The 25795-nt window shown below is 32.1% G+C and overlaps 1 protein-coding gene across 6 annotated transcripts in view; it reads right to left on the reverse strand.

Moving 5' to 3' along the window:
* Positions 1 to 2142: 2142 nt before the first annotated feature.
* The window catches only part of Tob (Transducer of ERBB2), a 242177-nt gene continuing 218524 nt past the window's right edge, over positions 2143 to 25795 (reverse strand). For all 6 annotated transcript variants that reach the window (XM_072532289.1, XM_072532290.1, XM_072532292.1 and 3 more), the window contains 5 exons: positions 16104 to 16294; positions 15663 to 15891; positions 11620 to 11880; positions 10156 to 10376; positions 2143 to 9853 (listed from right to left, as the gene is read on the reverse strand). In XM_072532289.1, the coding sequence (XP_072388390.1) occupies positions 9469 to 9853; positions 10156 to 10376; positions 11620 to 11880; positions 15663 to 15891; positions 16104 to 16168 (1161 nt within the window). In that variant the 5' untranslated portion in view covers positions 16169 to 16294 and the 3' untranslated portion in view covers positions 2143 to 9468. The remainder of the gene's footprint in view (positions 9854 to 10155; positions 10377 to 11619; positions 11881 to 15662; positions 15892 to 16103; positions 16295 to 25795) is intronic.

Consider the following 25795-nt stretch of genomic DNA (forward strand, 5'->3'; position numbering starts at 1 on the left):
TTGCACAAATATCACCATCGGAATTTTTATATCACTTGCAGTGATATTGTAGTATCACTTTTAGTGACATTCTAAAGCTTCAATCACATATCAATGAAAATTTTTTGGTAAATTTTCATTTTTATTTGTATAATCTAGTTACATTTACAGTTTACAACTTCATCTACTAAAATAGGAAAATGAAAAATCATAATGAAGAAATTACGATCTGCATGCCAGTTATGACCATTTTATTATAATTGGTGTCTAGGTATGTATGCTCAGCAAGTTATACAATCACAAACAGTTAATCGCACGAAAGTTTAGGGACAGTGAAAATACAGACCGGTGACTCTACAGATATAATAAAAAAGATGGCTACAACAGTTTACGACGTAAGCCAGTTGACATGACAGCAGACATTTGATCCAGATTTAAATTGCGGGTGGCTAATGATGCATTAGAATGAGAAGATAAGAGAATATTCCAAGTACTGAGTTTTTAGTTTACATTAAAAACTTTTCCTTTATTCTATCAAATCTTTTTTTGTGCTTAGTAAATATTGCTTAGACAAATCTTCGAAACGTTAAATATAAAATTACCAAACAGGAACAGTGATAGGTACCTGAAATCTTCAAAACAGAATTTATTACGTACGACAGTTGACATGATAGCAAGCATTTGAAAGTAGACGGAAGTAATTTTTTGTGTTCAATAAATATTGGTTAAATGCAAAATAGCACGTTAGCAAACCTAAAAGTAATACCTGAAGCCGTAAAAACGTTCCAAATGGTAATAGAGTACACCAGAAATAGCTGAAACCGTGATCTCTGCGCTATTTTGAAGACTGGCAACGTCGGCAACGCTGCGTTGTCAAATAAGTAAGTAAGTATAATAAGTCAAGTAAGTAATTAGTATTTTATACCACAACTCATTAATCGTTATAAATACCTTATAAATCGTAATATGATTACTATAACGATTTTATAGTAATAACATAATATTAGTAGAACGTGTATTTGGGATTTTTCACCTTATCAAAAATTATAACTTTTCCACGAGATACTAGATCGTTCGATCTTTTTTAAATTGATGTCAATATCTTCAAGAACAGCATAGTCTCCCCTCTTCGATGTACAGTGTAATGTCACAGAATAAATAACAATCAGAATGCCCACTCTCAAATGCCGCCTTTGAAGTTTGGCAGCACGCGATCGCCATATTTTAAACGGAAACATAGACTCGAATTGAGAAATTTGTGACAAGTTATGACAGAACTGTAATTTAAATTTTTAGAGATTAATAATTTAGTACATTTGAAATAATTTAATCTATTCTTCAGCTAAAAGTACGAAAATAAAATAGTGCATATTATGTCTATAGTTGCCGTAAATAAATTAAACCGGGTTAATTTTTCTGTGCACACCAGATAAAGTGTCACTGAACAGCACTGGTTCCGTTTAAGTTTAAAACAGGGCTGATTCCGTCTGCGCGAACGAGATGCGCGTACTTATTTTTTCAAGCAGAGTGGGCATTCTGATTGTTTATTATTCTGTGGTAATGTGCTGGCGGTGCTTGTGTCATAATTTTAACTACCAAGCTAACTAAAACCATGCGATTTGACCGTAACACATTGTACATACCACGTGTACATACATGTCATGGTTTACTAGTGATATATTATTCTAGAGAACTAAATCTTCTTAATAAGAAAGAAGTATTGCACGAGGGGACGAATCTTCAGGATCCCAGAGGAGATCAATGATAATTTTAATGGTATCATATTCTACTCTACAGCAGTTTTGTATTGCCTTGAAAGTTAGGATGTGGTCATAACTGGCATATAAAAGATCTTGTGGGCATATCATCGATGACCAATGAATTTGTAAAGGTAAATGTCAGGAGTAGTAAGCGTTTTTATAGTTGAATTTTGATTTTTCGTTGAAAAAATGTGTACTTATACTTAATAACAAATTAGCTAGTAAGGTAGCAATTGATTTTTAATGATATTGTAACAATGTCAGGTACGCATAATAAAAAAATAATAGTAATGGGTAAAGCAAGCTGATTGCTTTTGTGTATCAGTTAATCTTACAACTCCAGTTGTTATAACACACAAAAACAATCAGTTCTAGTGCCCTCTGGTGCAATCAAACTATCGGCTCATAACAAAATATATATTATATTAAGTCAACAATTTTATACAAATAAAAAATAAACATCAGTGAAAAAGTAACAAAAATCAAGCAGTAAAAAATAGCACATATCTCCTTAATTTGAGAAAAGGAAGCATCTAGAACCCATCGGGTTACCTCAGCATGCAATACTGAACATTTATTCAAAAAGAAGCCACGTCCACACAAAATTGCTAGCTACTACTACAAAGGCTAGTCAGCAAGACGTTTTATTATACAATATTGTGTATGCCTTTTTATATGAAAAAAAAAAGTACAGATTAAAGGGAGTATCTATCAAGTAGTACTGATGTATAAAATTACCAAAGGACGGTTTCTAATTGCTTAAAATTGTGAATTTATTTAAACATATTTCTAGAAAGACAGTCCTTGTACGTTCTAGTCTTGTTAATTTTAGTTATTATGGTTTTGTATACCAAAAAGTGCAGATAAAAATATAAACATTTTTTAAAATTTTTTTGGGGTTACTTAGGTTAGGTTATTTTAGGTCCTGACATCACAATTGTTTGAACTAATAACTACAATTTAGAATATTTTAGATAACTATTTATTTTAAGGCAGCTTAGAACAAGATATTTCCAAATGTTTTCCACATACTAAAGTTCCGTGAAATGATTAAAGATATATTCTGATAGGTAAAGTAGAATAAAATTGCTGAATTTGACGTCAATGTTGAAACTTTTAGCATTTAGACTCCTGTTATTGAAATTAATAATTGATGAAAGTTTAGTATCTCCACAATATGAGTATTTATGCATATGATACGCAACTTTTAACACTTTTAGACCAAATATAAAAGATAGTAACCTCATGAATGTGACAAAAGATCAAGAAGTAGACTTAAGACGCGATGGAGGGAATAGATATAAATAAGGCATACGGAAAAGACTGTAAAAGATAAGAAAAATTGAAGAAAATGAAGGAGACAACTTGTATATACGTGTTTGGTGACCATAGTTTAGGACCATCTAGTAATACGTTAAAAAAATTCAAGATGGATGTTCTTAAGTGGTAAAATTATGGTTGGCTTTAGTGAGTGTGTCTTGCAGACTAACCTAGAAGTCTAATCGTTTTTTTTTGTATCTACTACATCCATTTTAAAAAATGTACTATTTATATGGAATATCACAAAGTCAGTACTTCTAAGACAGATCATTTTATTGCGCAATAATGGAAGAACTACCTCATGCAGGCTGGCCACTTTGTGTAAACGGGTTTCAAACTAACATTAGGTATTTTTTGGTATTTTAGGTTCCGTCTTGATATGCCAAACACTTATTAAAACATTTAACATGGGACTAGATGACAGCTTGAGCTTTTCATACAAAAATAAAAAAATACATACAATATAAAAAATTTAGGAAACACTCTAGTCTACAAGAATACTGTAAACACCATTTTTATGAAGTAAGAAACACCTATAATCTATATGACTACGATTTATAAAAATCTTTCTCAAATTTTCATTGGGAATCTCTTTCTATTTCTTATAATATATAAGGTAAAACTCTGATAGTCCACTAGTAACATTGGATTTTACTTTTCCTTACGTGTATTTTTATTTCTAAGATTCGTTTTAAAACCATTACTTGAATAAATAGCGATGGAGATGTCTTGAATAATACATATGATGTAGAACGTGCGAATATATTTATACAGTGCGTTCTTTTGCAAATAAACGTTATTCTAAATCTTTTAATACAACATTTGCATAAAAATCCACCAAATATCCAAAATATTAGGTACATTATATCTAAATAAAAATGTCAAAATCTAACACACAAAAACCACGCAGAGAAAGTCTAACAAGATAAATAAGATAAAATACAGAGTAAAATAAAATGAGAGACATGAGGAAGTTTTGGATCTCATATTTCTCTGTGCTTGTAGCTCTTCCATTCCTATTTCTTTCAAGAAGCTTAATATTATTTTTTAACGGTAAAGAGCCAAATCAAGCTTTCGTATCCAAGTATTTTCTTATGAGAAACCCCCATAAAGCGACAACTTCTATTCTGCTTTATAATTTTTTTTTCAAGACAACGTTTGAATGGCATATTAGTGAAATTATTCATTGTAAAAGTTCCAATTTCACTTCAAATGTAACAGTTTTACGTAAAATATTTTTTTACGTCAAATTACTATTTCACGTCACGTAAATGTCATATTTCAAGTCACCTGTCATATATCGCATAAATTTATGTGACATTTGACGTGAAATGTAACATTTAACGTGACATATGATGTTTGACATGCATAATCAATTGTTTGACAAATGATAGAAGTGATTGTTGAAGATCCTCGAATTTTATTTCCGAATGTTTAAGATATGGTTTGGTCGTCACTAGAGAATTTTTTCTTCGTAGATATATACCTTGTCCCAAATTTCTTGTTATCTTCTTGGCATTCGATAGTTTTAGCTCATCTATTCCTGTTGTTTTGGTATATAACTAAGAAAAAGGAAGAAGGAGAATCCAAAAGGAAGAAAAGAGGAAAGTATAAAAATGAATAAAAAAATATAGACAAGAACGTAAAAAAAAGAGAAAAGAAGAAAAAATCAAAGGAAACCAGGAAAAAAGAAAGAGAAATATAAAATTTATCCATATATCAGAAAAGAAGCGAATAATAAAGAAAATGAAATAAAATAAAGGTGGGAGAAGTCATAATTTAAAATGTCTTTCTTTTAGGACAACTCCACATCGTTAACAAGGGAATATACAGCGAAATAAAGGAAATGTGACGAAAATTCAAAAACAATAAAAAAGTCCAAAGATAAAAGGAAAAGAAAAGATGAAAAAAGGAGAAAATAACTTAAAATTGTTTAACAATGACTATTTCTAATATGAAACATTTACTTTATATAGATATATATTTCAGATACTTCTGGTTTTTATAAAATTGTCCTTTAAAAGTTACTGTTAATTATTGTTTACTGTCTTGTTCCGTCTAAAAAGTTCATCGATCTTTGCCTAACATAGTACTATGGTAAATGATAGCCAAAGGCCTGATGACGTTTTGGGCGGTTGAATAACCACTGTTTTTTTATTTTTAGGCGGAACAGCGTCAATTAAAAAAATAACTATTTATAAAAAAGCTTTACCCGGTTTTCGCCCAGGATAGAACGCAATCCACTTAATATTATGCATAATGCAGTATCAAAAATAGAAAAGTGACTATAGTTAAAACTATAGTTAAGACGTCGGTACAAAAAATATAAATTATACAAATATGTACAAATTATTTATCATTAGAGAGATCCTAACTAATCCATAATCATGGAAGGTACATCCCAATATCGACATTCTTAAACTATTAATATATACAGGTTTTATATCTAATCCATCCCTTAGTTATGTTAGCTGTGTGAAATAATTACTTTTTTTTAAAGAAATAGGAACTTTAATTAAATAACTATAGTAACAACGTAAAAAGTTGGATCTAAAAGCAATTTTACACATTTTTGAAACTACACTTTTCACATTTATGTGTCTATTTATTTATTTAGGCCATTTTTGGTATCTTCTCCATCTTTGCCAAATCTACAAACCAATTTGAATAGAAAGTCTCTATGGTTCCATACCCATGATACTATAACTAACAAGATAAGTCAACGCGCATGTTCTTGCTTGTCTCTCGCGCACCTGTGACGTAAGCCCGAGACAACTTTAATGATGCCAAGTTAACTATCTGTTGCTATCCTGTGTGCTTCAAAACGTAGTGAATGAGATTTTTATTTATTCATTGATGTAGTAAAGACTTTGTATATTATATTGTTATATAAATTTTGTGGTGAAAACATTCAGTTTACTGTGTTAATATCACCTAATTTATTTATCGTACGCAACTTCCTCTCGATTACCTGTAGCTACTTTATAAAAAAAGACCAATTATTTGGTTGCCATAATGTATTGTGCAGTGGTGGGTTGTTTAAACAATTAAAATAAAAAAAGTAAATCTTTTTCGAAGTGTCGTTTTTTGGTGTTTCCTAGAGACAAACAAATGCGTAAAGTATGGGTCCTCAAGTGTTTTCAGCGAGACAAATTTAATGTAGAAACTGCGAGAATATGATCAAAACATTTTACAGAAGCTGACTATTGTTTAAAAGAAAAACTATAGTGGAATATTACTGCTAATAGTATAATTAATTATGAAATTGTCACTAAAGAGATCTTTTCCTCGCTAAACCTTCCTAGTAGTGATACAGAAATTAACCCTGAAGATTTAATTGACAGTCATCAAGATTTTATTAATTCGAATATAAAAGACCTGGAATGGGATGGATTGTAAAATTTAGCCGGTTTCATTGCATTTAAGTTACAAAAAAAGAAAAAAAAAAAAAAGAAATACTTGGATATATTCCGGATGCTAACGATAAATCGTGTACTTGGGTAAACCACGTTTCTGAGGGTGGTTTACTCAAACCAACACTGGAATTTGTAACTAAATGGATTATATTTTTCGTAGTTATAATAGAAACACATTAAAAATAACTAAAAATTACTTTTTTTTATATGTAAAATGTATTTTAAAATACTAATTCTAAATAAAAATATTAAAGATAATTACAATATCCGCAAGAGAAAAATCACGAAGCTTGTAAAATAAATGTCTAAATGATATTCATAAAGTATGACCTGATTTTCCTTATGTTTCAAATTCTTTACATTTTACCGGCCTTTTCTATTTAATTTATGTTTTGTAGCAATATCTATTTTGTTTGTAATACACACAATCAAATCGAAGATTCATATATTTCTTTAATTAATTTTACAAATTACTTATTAATTTTCAAACCACGTTTTCACAGAAAGTAACTAGTTATGACTTCTTAGTGTAAGATATGGCATCGAGGTATACGTACCGTTAATATAAGATACACACAAGTTCCCTGGCTTTGTCTCGCTATGACGTCATTCGCAAAGTCGATTAAAATTAGAATGACAAGTGAGCATATCTTGTTTGTTATAGTATCATGTTCCATACCTATTTGATTGAGTGTTCCAATACCACCAAATGCTCATTTTTTTGACACAGTATTGACAAATGGCACTGCTATGATATACTATCCCGGTTTGGTTGATATAGCACAGAATAATAGCACTTTTATGACCAGTTCTGTTGGCTAGAGCATGGATTGTGACTTTTTATGTCCAAACTGTTCATCTTTAGCACTAACTAGTACAGATATTTTGTGAGTTTATCATAAAATGATATCAATATTTTTGGTGACAGCAAGTGTCACATCAATGAAAAACTGAGCTTTTTTTAATAGATCACTAACTTGTGATTCTTTTATGACGAATAGTTACATTTTTTATGACAAAAAGTCATGTTTTATTGAGGCTGCATCAATAGTCAATGGTACTCTTTATATTTTATAATGTCTTTTTATCTATAATAATAGAACTTTCATGACATATGACTAGTTCTGTTGACATATGTCATATGACGTGTGACATTTAGTATATTGACATACTAAATGGCTCCGATAGTTTATGATTTCATTATAAAATTATAATGTTACGATTAAGTGTCAATCAAATTATCCTCTTTTGTTTGATTATAAAAGAATAATAATCGTTTAATGAAAAGATTGACTGTTGATCTAGCAGTAAATGGCTACATTTTTGTGACCAGCTTTATTTTCCAAGTTTTATTGTTATTATATATAGCACTAAATAAGGCGGTTTTTATGACTTAACCCAGTTTTGTTTAAATATCAGTGTCAAGTGCTTCTTAATACCAATTTATGTGATGACGTAAAGAGTTATTGACATGGTGCTAATAAATGGTGCTGCTAATCACCTGTTTTATTAATGTATTTCTTCTAAATTTAGGTATGGTATGAAACTAATAATAAAGAATGGTCCCAAATAATGCCATGGTGTTGTTTTCGATCTGTTCAACCTGATTTTCGATATAACAATATTTATGACCGTTTGATAATGATTCTTTATCTAAATATTGTAAGTTCGCTATTAAAAAATTCAAATTAAAAAAAAATGGAAAAATTGCTGATTAGATTGATTCCGTGTCGTGAAGTTCTTGTCGTTCGAACAAATCTACGTGTTTTTACAATAAATCATCTACCAACATTAACAAAATTCTCTACATATTTACCATTAACTACTAATTCATAAAAACATTTATAAATATTGCACACATCGGTTAAACGATACACACAGTATTACTCTAGAGACAATATTATGGGCTCAAGTGAAGGTACTAGTCATTTTATCATTTACTTTACATAACCCATTTGTTTTAGTTTTCTCAAATAATGATTTTGTGTTTTTACTATATTATCATTATCACACAAATATCAAAAATACAGTAGTAAGGAAAAGCAAAGCATAGTTTGGGGGTTGTAGTATGAGGTTTAAGTAATATTAAAATTCTTTCGTGCATGTGATTGGATTGCACGTTTTTCTTACAAAAGTGACATAAACTTCTTTTTAATCTCTAAAAGGATATTTTACATTTTAAATACATTTAAATAACTATAATATGTTTAGTTATTGAAGTATGAAACTTTAAAATTATGATATAACGATGCTTAACTCATGCAGTTCTTGATGATTAAGTTTTTATTTGATGATCCGGCTCAAAGGACCATATATATATATATATATATATATATATATATATATATATATATATATCCCCCAAGATATTATGAGATAATCTGTTTACATTTGATTTTTGCAACTCACCATGTAAATGGTGGGTTAATGTCGAATCAGTCTGTTTCGAACCTCATGCAATAAATTAGTAAAAAGCAAACTCTTTCAGAATTTACCATCAGATATTAATTAGACCAATGTCCTACCTGTACAATTTTACAATTAACAATATAATAATAAATATGTAAAATAAAATAAAAAAATGTAAAATATCTTTTTTTTTTAATTAAAAACATTTTTAACTGGGTAATTCACTTTAGGACTTCTCGAATTACTGTGATAATATTCTCAGATTGTCCGCTTATTATAAAAAAAGTTTATGATTGCGACGACCAACAAATAGATTGCTTAATAAGAGTACGTGTAAATATTATTAGCCTAATATAAAATGGTACACCTATTCAACACGTGAACAAAATAAAGATAATACTAACATGTTCTGATAAGTATATATATGTACTCTATCGATTTAATAAAAAAATATCAATTCACGTGGAGAACTAGACATGTATTATTCATTCATTATTTATTTATCCAGCACCTTTTAAACCTTAGAGACCCCTCAAACAAATACTTCTATCAGACAGAAAAAGATCCCGCGCCTATGAAGCTCCTCAGTTAGCAACGAGCAGATGCTGGTACTGTCCAGCAGTGGGATAGGGCCAGTTGTTGTCTATCAGTTTCCCATTGTCCTGGGGAGTAGTGGGAGCTGACGGTGGTGCTCCTACCTGTCCGTTGTTGGGATAATATGGTCCCAAAGGTGTTGAGTGCTCGAACGGCAACTTGCCGGGATAAACGTCGGGACTCAAAAATTGATTGGAAGACTCAAACACGGATCTAGGGGGAAATTGCGGGGGATAGTGACCGTGCGGGAAATAATATGTGGATGGGTCTGGGGATAGTGCGCGACCTGCTGGGGAGTGGTGCGGGGCCTGTTGATGGAGTTGTTGTTGCATTGCTCTTTGCTTGATGTAGTTTGAGAATTCGGTGGGAGACATTCTGAAAAAAAAAATGCGTTAATTAGAAATGGAATATTAAATAATTAAAATACAAAACTCATGTTTATATCAAGTGTTTCTCGTTCTAGTGAATTTCACTTTTTTTGAAATTTTTTTTGATATATGTTTTTACAACCATTCACACCCATACAACCAAGTCTTTATCTTTACTTGCAACATGTAATTTTGTAACAAAATCTTTCTTTCTAAATTTCCTTTGTGAAATCAAGAATCCCAACATTGCTGGTCATGTTGTCTCTTCTGATACTGAGTATGTTTGTTAAAAACTAAAAATTGACTTACCTATTAGCTCTTTTGCTGCTTGTTTTCAACTTAGTGCTACCAAATTTCGTTTGAGCAAAGGTAGCCGTAGTAAAGGTTAAGGGTGTAGTCGTTCTGGGTATGAATGCAGGCACAGGAGATGGCGAGCCTTTGTAAGAGGTGTTCAAAGTTGGTGATGGCGCTAAGGAAGGTGACGACAAGTGATTGATTTGGTTATTGGGCGGTGCTTGGTTTCCGTTATGCTAAAAAATAAAGTATTATGTAATTTATTGTTTACTAAGTGAAACCGTTTTACATATCCAAATATAGAGTTATCCGAATATCCAAAATTACAACGGTACAACAATAAAATCAATGAATGGCAGATACACATTATAAATTAAATTTTCAAATAATTTGTAGAAAATAAAATAGAATGGGAGTGCCAGAATAAAACCGTACCTCTAAAGCAGGATGGGAGGAAGGCAGTCAGAGCCAAGACTTTTATTAGTATTCAATACCACAACTTTCTCATACATTTGGAAAAATTGTATACAAAAAGTGGAAATATTTACTGAATCATGTAAGTACTCTTCAGTGCATCGTAATCACTGAGACAATAAACAGAAGAAAAACATTGGACAAACAAGTTGACAATATCACAAGTGAAAGAGATAAACCTGCAACGCTTTTTATAGACATATTGAATTGGACATTTTCCACAGGAGTCTAGTTTTTTACTGGAATTACTTCGGAATGTACCTTGTACATAATACATGCGGCACAAAACAGAGAAACCTATCGTTTGATGGTTGCAAACCTTCGGTAGAAGACGGCACATAAAGAAGAATGTACCTTGTATCAATAATTACGATATACGAGCAATATCCCTCGAGTCATAGGCGAAAATATGGGCGCAAAAAGGCAAAAAATTTCGATTTTTGTCAGATTTTGTCAAATAAAGATTAATCATAAGATTTGCGACTGCGCTATTTCGTGATTATTGATACAAGGTACATCCTGTAGTGATTCCAGCAAAAAATATACTCTTATGAAAAATGTCCATTATGGACTACTTTTCGAGAGGTCCTGCATGAACTGACCTGGTAATGAAAGATTATGTTATAGAAAGATATAGGCCTCGGGAAAAATAAAAGGTACTGGAGAAAAAGAGAATTCTCTTGGAAAGTACTGACATGTTCTAAAAGTAAGGACTGTTTTGAATTTGGACTTAATGAGTTGACAGAATTCTTGAACACAGAAATTGATAAGTTAAAAAATTTTTGAAATGAAACTGCCAGAGTTGATTTCGTAACAGAGATGATAAAGGGAAAATAAAATATTATTATTTAAAAAGATAAATTTTACTGAAAGTGTTTTGAACAGAGAAAGACCAACCTACATTATTTCTATTATACCTTTAAACTTTTACGAACTTAAGAAATAGTAGACGTAAAACAATACACTGCCAATAATGATAAAATAAAATCTCATTTGATATATTACCTGTGAAATCGGTATTTGTTGGTGTAGTTGAGCTCCCACAGCGTTGTTTTGCGGAGGATTGGCCGTGAACGGAGTAAGCGTTTTGGGAGAAATGCTCAAGTTATTCATGCTTGATGTGACGCACTCGATGGGTCTGAAGCATTGAGCTTCGGGGTTGAAAGTTTTGGTGACTTCTCGGTCTGCGGAATGCTCGTCTTGTGGGTCACCTTTATCGCTAAATAGGATTTTAACAGCTCCCTTTTCGCCAATGCGGTAGCTAACCTAAAGAGAGATATATAAGAATATTATATAAAGACATGAGCGGAAACATGAAAAAATTTTGTACTATTGGAATCAGATCATTGTAATAAAAGGCCACTCATGATATTTGCAAGAGACGTAAAATCGGCCGTTTTGTTTATTTAAAAATATCTAGATACCCAAGTTTAATCAGAACAGAAAAAATATCGTATTTCAGATATTTGTCAAAGTTTATTTAAGTGGAACCAGAAACACGAGAGCACAAAGGTGTAGACACTTCAAGGAAAATTTATGGGGCCAGATATTCGTTTCGAGACAGACTGACAGTTCGTCTCCTAAAAGGGAGTGAATTTTTTACTTCCTGTAAATTAGGTACATGAATGTCGACAGCATATTACAAAAGGATTATGCTTCGCCATATATTGCATCTAAAGAGGGCTTAATACGAAGCAACCTATTCGATTTTTGGTTAACATTTATTTTTGAGGTTTTTTTCGGCACTCCATTGAATTATTCATTAATCTTAGAAGTAATTTAATGTTAATTTGGTGGAATTTTTACAATAATTTAGTCCTAGGGCTGCCCATACCTCTCTTTTGTATTTAGCAGGGATTGTAATTGTAACTAATCCTGATAATTCTTGGGGCATCTAGACGGAAAATAGATTGAAGGTTTACAGATTGATAGAATACTATGAACTGTAGCATTTTTAAAATTCTCTGGTATATATTGAAATCCCCTCCTATTTGCTAAAGCATCGAAGAATAATTTCAGTTCCTATCGTACAAGTTAAAATACCGAAAAATAATCTTTCGATCCCTTAGCGTCGCCAAGTAATATAGACACGTTTTAAAAAGTTTGTTTATGTAAAACATATGTGTATTTCCTTTTTATCCTTTGATCGAAACCGCTTTCAGATAATTTTCGTCGTCAAAATAACGAAACATTCCATGTTTGTTTATACTAAGTTAGGAAGCGAATGATTTTTAAAAATCGCATCACTCTCGCTGAGGCGTGGTCAAGAGCGGTAGGCTTCAGCGTTTAGTCCGAATTTTCTTCAGATTCGTAAACGTTTTTTTATTGTTTCTGTTATGGAAATCTAGTGTTTTGTAAAGTTAATTCAGTTCATTCAGTTCAATGTGTGGTTGCAGTCTAAGTGAAATTTTGAAGATACTATATGATCCTATTGTGTTCAGCCGTACCTGTTCCAGTCTTTTAAGGAGACGAATTTTGCAAGGTTTGTGTTCCAGTGCTAGCTTCCACCTTTATTTTCTTGTCCCTGGTCATCGTTCCAGGTTATAGATGGAGTTTTGTTCGTGTTTCAGAGATTCCCAGCCATTGTTGAGTTTTTAAGAAGTCCAGTTTACAACTCTTACAAGTGTTTCTCTTTGTTATTTTATTGCTAGTAAGTACCCCTTTGTTTCATTTTTTGTAGTTGCCCCAATCCAACCCCCTTGCCATTCACTTATCCACGACCCAGCTAATTCAAATAAACCCTGAGTGCCGTTCGCATAAGTTTCGTTTATTTTGCTTGACCTATCTCCACCCCAATAGTTTCTGTCCCCAACTGTCAGCCCCCATAGCAACACCCTATGTGGTAGGCAAAATATTACGTTACAGAACAAAATAGAACACGTGAGAAAGCAGCAAGTAAAATTGTAGAAAATTAGTATTTTTGGAAAAAGGATTCTAATATCTGTTATAGACACAGTAAAAGAGTACATTTTGTGTAAACTTCTGGCTCTGGTCTAGTTTTAGGATTTTTAGGTCGTGCAAGAGTTTCTAAAATGAGTTAATGACTACTTGTGGCAAAGGACGTATGGCAACTCTGTAACCTAGAATACAAACAATGAAATCTAGTAGTCGACAGTATATCATGAGTGCACAGTCCGGTAAAATAAAAACAAAACCAGAGTAAGGTCCATCTGCTCATGAAAAAGATGAAATATGGTGGTTATCTATCAAGGAAAAAAAATGATCAAGTTAAATTGATTTTTTTTTCTATTTTGTGCCCATTCATTTATACACTGTACGTTACATTTTCTTCTAATGTCGTCACTTCTCTTTCGATCTCTCCGCGTATTTCCTGTAATTCTTCGCAATACTCTCATCTCTGCCGTTTCCAGTAGCCTTTGCGTTGTGGCTGTGTCGGGTCTTGTTTCTGAGTCATATGTCATTATTGGTCTTACACTGACTTTATAAATTCTTGATTTTTCTGTATTTGCTTCTGTACTTGATCTCTCACTTCTTTGTCCAGGTCTCCATAGCTAGACTTACTCTTACTATGTCAAACGCTTTCTTTAGGTCAATCAGATACAGAAATGCTGGTCTATTATACTCTAGTGATTTCTCAGTAATTTGCTTTATAAGGAATATTGCATCTGTACACGATCTTCCACTACGAAAACCCTGTTGTTCATTTGCTAAACTCATGGAATAATTTATTATCACTTGTAAAATTTTAGTTGTAAGTTTTAGCTAGTATTTAACAACAAGTTTATACCTCTGTAGTTTTCTGGCTGTTTTTTATCTCCTTTTTTGAATAGTAGAATTAGTTCGCTCGTTCTCCATTTTCCCGGTATTTTATCGTGTTTTATAATTTTAGTAATTAATGTTGTTAATTGTTCCATCATTGATGCTCCACAATATTTCAGTAATTCGTATGGTATCCCGTTTTTACCTGCCGCTTTCTTTCCTTCAGGTTTTCAAGTATTTTCCTAACTTCCTAACTATTTATATTAAGTTCTTCATTTATGGTAATTTCTGGTGTTTCCGGTTCTAGCGTCGTTTGTTTTTCCTTTGCATAGAGCTCTTTTAGGTATCCACGTATCCTTTTCTATGTGTTTCGGTTCTATTAGTTCCTTTACATCCGTTCTTTGACCTCTTATGAAGCGACATATTTCCTTTTGCAGACCGTAAAAATCATGTTCCATTTCTTTCGAAAAGCGTTACCAGTGATCATTTTTTATTTTTCTTATAAGTGCATGTGTTTTGTTTCTAATTGTCTCGTAATTATGGTATGTCTCTTGTGTTTTGATTGACATGTATTTCAGGTAAGCTTTTGTTGAATTGGTTGTAGAACCTTGATCGATAATTATAATGGACAATGCACATTACCACAGCCGTCATATCGAAAAAATACAGAATTAGTGTACTTGAAAGACCGACATCGTAGATTGGTTAAAAAACAGATGTGTAGATATTGGTAATTCAATGCTAGAGATTCGAATACTTGATACAGTGTGAAAATATACGAATTCTAACAGCAGATATGCAGTCAACGAAACGGAACGTGAACATCGTATCACCATGCTAAGAACTCCATCATATCATTGCGAATTAAAGTTAAAATGTGGGATATAGACAAGTTCTTATCGAGCCACTTATTATGACTCCAAAAGCAAATAGTGATAGTAATTTAATATTTTATGAACCTTGAAGTCACGTAAATGCCAATACATTAAGACATTTATTCCTGTCTCATGTCAAAAGTTAGATAAGGAATACGAATAGCTTTCTCTTAATCATTGGAAGATGATTCCGTTCATTAATAAAAAAAGACGGCTGAACAGCTTTAGTATTGCAGAGATTACTATTAAACATTCTAAAGTAAAATGAGGGCATCTAATAATTTTCCCGACTACATTACCACGTTACCATTGACCTACACTCGTCTCTCATCGACCCATCCACAGTCTACGTTTTTAAAACGATAGTGAGCCAATACTAATACTATAATAAAATCTAAACTTTTCGGCTGGGTTTGCGCAATATCGCATTCTTATATTTTTAAGTATACTTACTTCACCGGGATCAACCCACACTGCCAATTCTTGGGGAAGGTTTTCCAAGATATCGGTGATGGGAACACCACTTTCTCTGGCTGCCCTCTCTAGAACTTTATCGATAGGGTCACCTGTTTTTAGGCATCTGAAAGCGGAGCCTTTGAACGGCTTGTCAGGATACCAGTGGCCCTGGAATTTCTCTTTTAAGGCTTTTTCCAACTCTTCGCCGAATATATTTACTCGCCTCCTACGTAAAAACAAGAATTAAAGTGATGAAACATTTACTTATATATACTTATTATATTTACTTTGATTCAAGCCATAAAAGTGGCAAAAGACTATTATTTTTTGCGTTAGCGCCTGATTTGCTATTTTTGCTAGCAATCTCCCCCATCGATAACGTCCTATTAGAACAGAGACCATTCGACTTTTACGCAAAACTTAACAAAACGCACTTACCTTGGGAGTTTGTTGTACAGGTACGAAATTACAAAATTTAGAGCTACTTGCACTTCAATATGCATTTTGAAAATGTGTGGATGTAGTGGGTTCTTCGTTGGGAAAATTTATAAACACATTGATTTCTTTTGTTTTTAAGGGTGAGTTATGTTTGCTTCTATTCCGTTTCTTTGTGAAATTAAGGTACGTGTCTGAAACAAAAAGACAACTTTTAGTAAAGGGATTTAAAAAAACGTATTCATAAATATTTACGAAATATACATCTATGATATAGCGAGTGAATGATAATTATTTAATTTCTTTATTTAAAATTATGTATTTAAAACATAAATAATCGATTTTAACTCTGCCTATGCTAGACACTGCACGAATTGAGTACAGTACGACAAGCGAGAAGTTGAAATCATAACATCAACTTTGGCGGTTATACGTTCTTTTCAACAAAATTCTTAAATAATCTTTTTGAGAACGATTTCTAGCTAGTAACAAATTAATGTAATTTAAATTAATGTAATTATAATCAATTGTGAAAACAAAATATCCAAGAAACTGTTTTAACAACCGCCAAGAAGAAGAAAACCAAAGGGAAGGTCCATTCTTAGTTAGCTGGACAAGTGGAATATGCTGGAGGAACATCTTGAGAAAATAAATAATAATAAAGGTAAGACAATCATCTAGAAATATAATTTAGAGATTTTAGAATAGGAATTTCTTTTAGAAAAGCAGCTTTTCTTATGATACTGCCTTTAAACTATATTCAGGATCATTTTGCAGATTTTCGTAAACGTTCATACAAATTTTCTTGGATTGCTCATTCAAAAAAACTTTTTGTTTTGAAGCCGTAAACTCTTTTCTACAGTTCCAGTCTCAGTGTCGTTGTTTTTTATATCACTTAAATGATTGTCGACTAACGACTATTACACTTTCTTTACTACTACTTGGGTTCTCTTGCTCCCATGGACGAAAAACTGTAGGTGATTTCTCCCTGGTTTAAACATTTTCTTTATAAACAAACAGTTTCAAAAAACAAACCACAGAAAAATACTACAAACTTCCTCAAAACAACGAAATTTCAACACACCTCAAAATTAAAGCAATGCACATCTCAATGAATAACCTCGTTGCAAAGATGATAACTACAGTATTCGTTGGACAGTTAACAGGTGAACATCGTTCGATAAATCTGTGCCGTGTCCTTAACTAGTGCTATTATCAAATTAATAGGTATTTAATTTGAAAACAAACCAACCGATCTTCAAAAAAGGTAGGATCTAATTATTTATTATTATGAGTGAATCGGGGGGTGGTGTTGAGCCACCCCAGAATAATATATCATCAATGGATACGGAAAACAAAAGGTATATTAATTTAAATAATAGATATAAAATAAATGATTCAGGGTATTATAATGTCTTTGTAGAATCTACAGACAAAAACTTGTCCCGTTTATCACCAGTACGTGTCGGTCATTATCTACTTAAAAACCAATATTTTAAACACGATGTACTAGACATTAAACCTGTTGGCAGAAATAAGGTAAAAGTAATTTTTAAAACTTATACTTGCGCAAATTCTTTAATTGAACATGAGCTTATTAAGGATAATAAACTTGTAGCGTATATTCCATCATTTTTTACTCAAAAGAAGGGAATTATTAGGGAAGTCGATACGTTTTTGGATGAAAAGTATATTTTAGAAAATATTGTTTCAGATAAAAATATTGTCGAAGTAAAAAGGTTAAAACGGAAAATAATTGATTCGGATAATGAAACAATTCTTGTACCTCGCCAGATGGTCATTTTGACATTTGAAGGAAATAGCATTCCTAAGACTGTTAATTTAGACTTGGTTAGGTTTAATGTTGAACAATATATATACCCGGTTGTTCAGTGTTTTAATTGCTTTCGTTTCGGTCATACTGCTCGGCAATGCAAATCAACATCAAATCGTTGTAAAAAATGTAGTCAAACTCATAATAATAATGAAACATGCACTAACTCCCTATTTTGTTTACATTGCAACTCCACTGAACACAACTCACTCTCTAAACAGTGTCCTGCATTTAAACACCAATACAAAATAAAATCAATAATGGCTTTAGAAAACACTACCTTTAAAGAGGCAGAAACCATAGCTAACAATCCTTCATACGCCAAGGTAACTACAAATAATAGATTCAGTATCCTCAATACTATACAAAATTTCCCCGCCTTAACCCCTAACATCCCTGAAGGTACAAATCAAAATCAATCCTATGTACCTACCATTAAAAAAACAAGAAACAAGCGTAAAGCTATATCTCCTACTGCGATCAAAAACGCACCAACTTTCCCAAGATTTCCAAATGCTACAAACACCTCATCCCAACCTATAATCCCTAATCCCTACAGGGACGAGTTTATGGCGTATAAAGAAAAAATAGAATGTAAAATAATCAATGAAATTCCAGCCTTGATAGAAAATATCATCAAGAAAATTAACCCTAAAATATTTTTACCTAACTTACAAAAAAATACAAAAGAAGAAATTGAAAAAATGTTGAACAACCTAACAGATATTGAAAGCGATGGGGAACAACAGGACATTTAACATACTGCAGTGGAACTGTCAATCTATAAATAAACATAAACCTAGTTTACTTAATTATCTCGAGCACAATGTTGTTGATGTCATTCTGCTTAATGAAACATGGCTTTCTAAAAATAAAAATTTTGGTTTAACAGGTTACAACGTTATCAGAAGCGATAGACCTGATGGTTACGGTGGTGTAGCCATCCTCATATCAAATAATCTTTGTTTTACTGAAATTAATGTAACGAAAAACTTTAATAAAGGTATTGAAACGTGTGCTGTTTTTATAGAACAAATTAAATTGGTAATCGTTTGTATTTATAAACCACCCAAAGTGATAGTCAATAATAGAGATTGGGAAAAGCTTTTAACTCAATTTAGTGGTAGGGTTGTCATTGGTGGGGACTTCAATGGACACCACAGTAGGTGGGGTTCCTTGAAGGATTCCGCTCAGGGCAAGTGTATAGTAGACGCGCTTGATAACAGTAATTTAGTTCTGCTAAACGACTGTAGACCGACCAAAGTAACAAGACCTAATGAACTTCCATCAATGGTGGATCTATCCCTTGTTACACCAAATCTAATTGGATATACCACATGGGATCCTGTTTCCGATACTCTGGGTTCAACTCACTTACCTATAGTAATCACCATCGACTTGGACTATCACCCATGTACAATAATTCCTTCATCCAAATGGAAAGAGTCTTCAGCAAACTGGAATATCTTCAAAGGCCATATAGAAAAAACATTATCCGAAAATATAACCGATAATATCACTTCAGCGGAACGTTTTGACTTCCTGTTAAAGACAATTGACGATGCTGCCTCATTTTCTATGAATATCAAGAATTCCTTTCAGCCAAAATCTCGAATTCCAGTCTGGTGGGATTATGAATGCAAAAATATGATCATTTCACGAAAAGTTGCATACAAAAGATACATTGAAGCATCAAATTTTGAAAACTATATTAAATACAAACAAATTCAAGCCAAAAGTAAACTCCTCTTTACAAACAAACAAAAAAGTTCGTGGATTAACTTTGTAAATACTTTAAACAAAAATACTCCCATCAGTAAAATTTGGAATTTTGTTAATAAACTAGTGAATAAAAATTACCGTACAAGACGATATCCCCTGCCAAATGAACTAATAGAAGAGTTGCTCGACAAATTTGCTCCGCCATATGTTGACCTTCCTATTCAGGATAACAATAAAACTAGTAAATACAATATTTTCCAGGAAAGTTTTGATATGATAGAATTTGAGGCTGCACTTAAGTCTTCAAAGTCCTCGGCTCCGGGGCGCGATCAAATTACTTATAACATAATATATGAATTACCTCTTATAGCTAAACAAAGTTTACTAACAATTTTCAACGATTGGCTTTTCAATGGAAGATATGTGGATCATATGAAAGAAATAGTTATTTGTTTAATTCTTAAACCTAATAAAGATAAAACACTCTCCTCTTCTTACAGACCGATATCATTAATGTCTTGCATATGCAAGACATTTGAAAGACTTATTAAGACTCGATTAGAATGGCTTGTAGAACATTATAGTATCCTTCCAAGTACACAATATGGATTTAGGGCTAGTGTTGGTACACTGGATGCAATATCACATTTAGTTACCGACATTCAAATAACGTTTTCCAGAAACAATTATCTTGCTTGTTTGTTTTTAGACCTAAAAGGGGCATATGATTCTGTTAATTTATCCATTTTACACAAAAAACTATATGATATAGGATTACCTCAAAATATAGCGACTAATATTGTTCATCTTTATAATAATCGTGTTATATATATTAAAGATCATTTAAACCAACTACACGGTCCTAGAATTGCTCATACAGGTCTTCCACAAGGATCAGTTTTAAGTCCGTTATTGTTCAACATATTTTCAGCAAGTATTCATGGCATTTTTGACAACACAATCAATTGCATCCAATACGCTGATGACATATGCATCTATACAGAGCGTAACTCGTATACTGACTGCCTGGAGGCTCTGGAATCCATCATGCAAAACGTTAATAACTGGGTAAAAAATCATGGACTGACCATTTCCCCTGACAAATCAGCCACAATGATATTCACTAGACATAGGATTCGTACGCCTGACAAAATAAAGTTGTCTGGATATGATATACCTATTGTCAAAGAATACAAATATCTTGGCATTCTTCTTGATCCCAAACTCTTATGGTCAAAACATGTGGAATATATAAAAAGTAGGTGTGAAAAAGGTATTAATATTCTTAAATGTGTTACTAATCGAAGATGGGGCGCTGACCCTAAAGTTGCATTGATGTTTTACAGAGCCTACGTGCGATCTATTGTAGACTATGGTTGCATTCTGTATGGTGCCGCCAGTAACACAAACTTATTAACTGTAGACCGCATTCAGTTTAAATGTCTAAGAATATGCTTGGGCACCATGAAGTCTACTCCTTGCCCTGTACTACTTGCTGAAAGTAATGAAATACCTCTTCAAAATCGTCGAGAAATTATGGCAATTAAACATATCCTGAAGCTAAGATTAAATAATAATAATCTACTTAGTCAACTGTATGAGTTATCTATTGAAAACCTCTCAAATAAATACTGGCGCATAAAAAATTCTCCTCCACTTGCTGATGCTTTCTTAGAAACTAATGAGTATCCTAATATCTATGGCAAAGAAAAAAGATTACCAATATATAAAGCTAATTTTCAGGTAACATTAAATAAACCAAAAGTCATTATACCAAAGTACACAGAATCCCCACAAATAAACTTTGTCTTACTTAGATCCATATTGAGTGACTATAATGATCACGTAATAATGTATACCGATGGTTCCAAAAAAGAGGATGGTGCCACAGGTTGCGCTGTTTACATTCCACATAAAAGCGAATCTTTGAAAATTAAACTTCCATCACACTGTTCAATATATACTGCTGAAGCGGTAGCTATCGAAAAAGCATTAGATTGGCTAGATTCACACAATTTAAATAAAGCAGTAATATTATCAGATTCATTATCGGTCATTAAAGGATTAAACTCAGATATGACTCAACATAAAAGAAATAATATTCTTTGTGCTATTAAAAATAAAACATATAGTAAAGATATTACAGTTATTTGGGTTAAAAGTCACATTGGTATCGAGGGAAATGAACTGGTTGACCAGCTTGCTAAAGATGCGACCCATGTTGGACTCTATATTCCCATATTTACATTGGAGGACTTACAACAACATTATTATAACAAAATTTTTATAAATTGGAAAGAAAAATGGAAAAACATAGCAACGAATTCAAATAATCAATATTATACTATCCACCCTACCTTGCCACAAGATGTTGACTATATTTTCAAATATGCAATGCCAAAGAAGTTAACAGCCACAATTACACGACTGAAAACTAATCACGGTGCATTCCCAGCTCACTTGGCTAAGTTAAATATTATCCCTTCTGGGGTGTGCTCATGCGATAATATATCACAATGTGACATCAACCATATTCTTTTTAAGTGCGATAAACATAGGTATGAAACAGATCAGCTGTATTCAAAACTATCAGAACTTAAAATTCAGACTCCCATAAACATCACCCATTTACTCTCCTTAGATAGTAGAGAAGTATACGAACTAATATGTAACTTTTTATTTAAAGTTGGTTACACTATTTAAAATCTAATATCTTACATTACAATTCTGTGGCTAAAGGACTAGTTTCCAAGCCAACTCACCAAACACACACACACACACACAAGATGATAACTAAACTAAAAATTTGTAAGTCCAGTCCCTTTACAAATAAGAACTTGCTGGTATTTTAACAACCGCATTGTAAATTAGTAGAACTTAAAGTAAACACTTCCATATTATTAAAATTATAATTATTAGACGATAAGGGAAATTAAACTTTTTTCTACTTTTAAGGACAAAAAAGCAAGTTCATTAGCTGAACCGAATTCAAAATTATTCTGCACATTATATTTGAAGCATTATTTGATTGAAACATCTCATTTTTGGTGGTAAAATAATATTTTAACTTGTCTGGACTAAAAATGGTAGTATTTGTTTAAATTTGTCGACGGACGATAGATATGTGGAGGCAACTTTAACTAAATTTGCGATGGTTAAGTAGTCTGTAGTTTTCAATAGCAGCATTTGGAAATTATTAGAAAGGACGAGTCTTAGTTTACGCGTTCTTGGGGAATGAATGATAATATCATGTTAACAATTGCCTTGCTACTATATTTGCTACTAGCGAACTTGGATAAATCTCATTCATGAAGTAAATATTTAAGAAATCAAGTCTGAAAGGTAACAAAACTTTGTAAACACACAAACAGACATAAAATATTAAAAAGCATATAATCAAGTCTGGAAAACATTTCTAGAAACTTTATAATTCATTACTATAATTAAAAGATGTCCCATTTCTGAGTACCAGTTTATTACACCTCTCTTCTTGAAATTGCACATAAAGACAAATTCATCACATATCCTTTTAACAATAATGAAAATAGCTGGGGATACTTTTTAAATGTCATCCATTTTACCCGTTTTAAGGATATTTCGTCTGGGAGGTTTTCTACACACTGGAGACCAATACTCCAGAGGGGTTGCACCCACATTTTTGCGATTACGCTTAAGGGAGTAATAGTTCCTTTGGGAAAGAATAACAGACATCTGATATCGATTCAAGCTGTGGTCCTGTGATAATTAAACTGAAATAATTATTTTTCTACGATTATTTCAAAAGGAATCCGTCATAAATCTTTATTTGTTTACAGATTTACTTTTTAAGTTTACTTATTATCTAAAATAGTGACAATGAACTGAAATTAAAACCTATTATAGTTCTGGAAGCTATAAATGTCACCTGTGCCAATTTGTGATATTAATATGGCTATTAAAAATAGGGGTTGGTGATAGAAGTGTGAAAATTAAAGGCTGTAGGATGTATGTATTTTTTTTAATGCCACATCATAAAAAAATAAAAAAAAATAAAATAAATGTTTGGGATGGACCACTATTATTCCTTAAAATATGTATGATAAAATGGATTATTAATTGAGGGGCTATTAAAAAAAGAGATTAGTAATTAAGAGGTAAAAATTAAGGGCTATGTGTATTTTTTAATGCCACATCATAAAAAATAAAAACAAAAAATCAAGAATCGAGATGCTGATTTTTGGCTGAAGGAGAGGAACCATTCCGGTATATTTGAAGAAATTTTTTTTATCAGGGGCCAGAAATTGACTGTTTTTTTATTGGGAAGGGGGTTTTTATTTACATATTAAACAGAACTTTTCCACATAAAAAGTACAAGAGTTTTCGATTTGTTTACAAACTAATTTTTCCGTGTAAAGGCAGAATTCTTTTAAACAAGGAAATCATTGTCAATAGTTTAATGCGAATTTCTTTTTGTAAAATAAATTATTATTATTATTATTTAAAGGATAGGACTATTTTCCTCAAGCAGGTTTATATAGATATGATCACATAATTATTAGGAATATCTATTTTCTTTTCATTGCTTGTATATTTGTTTTGATTCGGTATATTGAATAGTTAAAATAGGAAATAATGGGGCTGTTTATTGGGGATTAAACGTTATACACGTTGCATTATGCAGATGACCAGGTAGTTATTGCCCAAGACAAGGAAGACCTGGAGTATATGGCTAGAAAACTAATGGAAGAGTACAAAAAATGGGGCCTCGATGTAAATTTACAAAAAACGCAATATCCTTGCATAGGAGGAGAAAATACTGCAGATGACCTCGACTTAGAAGACGGGAAAATTAAGAAATGCGATCAATGTATATATTTGGGGGTAAAACTAACAAAGACATGAAGAACTGATGAAGCCATGAAAGATAGAATAACCAAAGGGAAACGAGTTATAGGTGCATTGAATTCAGTACTATGGCAGAAAAATTTAAGACCGGAAACGAAAATAAGAATATATAATACCATATTGAAACCAGTAATCGTCTATGGCTCAGAAGTCACAAAAACTTAAAGGTAACCTATTGGCAGTTGAAATGGATGTTTGGAGGAGAGCAGCGGGAAAGTCTAGATTAGAACATATGAGAAATGAACATCGAAATGAACTAGAACATCGCAAAACAACAATTAACATGGTACGGACATGTTAGACGTATGGGGGAAGAAAGACTATCAAAAAAATATTAGAATGGATACCACCAGAGAAAAGAAAACGAGGACGACCACCAACAACATGGATGCAAGGAATTTCAAAAGCAATGTCAGCAAGAAATCTATTTAAAGAAGACTGACAGAATAGACAGGCTTGGCGAACAGGAACCCAAAGGCGGATTACGCTAGGAACGGGATATATAGTAATATTGAATATTTCTGTTATTTTATATAGGTCAATAAATTGTGTTTGTTTTACATTTGTGGTTTTATTTCCAATTGGCTCTTATGAATCTAAATGCAACACAGAAGTAAGAGTTAGAGCACGAATAACCCTGAGAAACTAAATTGTGAAATTAAATTTTTTTTTATTTTTCTGTGATAAGAAACTTTGTGGTTGTTGTTAGTTGTTGCCCTGGAAACCATTAGTGTCTTCTAACATTATTGTCACAAATGGGTATCCTAAGTTAATGTTATCCTATTCTAACTTGGCCGCACCGTACTGATGATCACCAAATACTCAGAAATACGAATTTACGGTTGCCTTCCATCTTATATACCATTGTTTTTTCTTTGCGAGATTGAAAATATGTTTTACCTCACATATATATATATATATATATATATATATATATATATATATATATATATATATATATATATATATATATATATCCCTTAACTGGAGAGACTCTACTTTAATACACACAGAGAGACATTGTAGTCTGACAGACTACAATGTAGGAGAGGGGATAAGGACTAAACTTACAAACTTTTCTAATATATTTAATAGTACTCTAAAAGCTGTTTGTATTTGCAATTGAACACAGTAAAGAAACTCAAAATATTGTCAGAGTATAAAAAAATAACTACGACTTTCTAACAGCTAATCATTTACAGTTCGTGACAGTCACATTTTTTACTTTTCATTACAGTGAAAAAATAAATATACA

The sequence above is a fragment of the Diabrotica undecimpunctata genome, chromosome 5 (assembly GCF_040954645.1).
Source record: "Diabrotica undecimpunctata isolate CICGRU chromosome 5, icDiaUnde3, whole genome shotgun sequence".
In the NCBI taxonomy this organism is placed as follows: domain Eukaryota; kingdom Metazoa; phylum Arthropoda; class Insecta; order Coleoptera; family Chrysomelidae; genus Diabrotica; species Diabrotica undecimpunctata.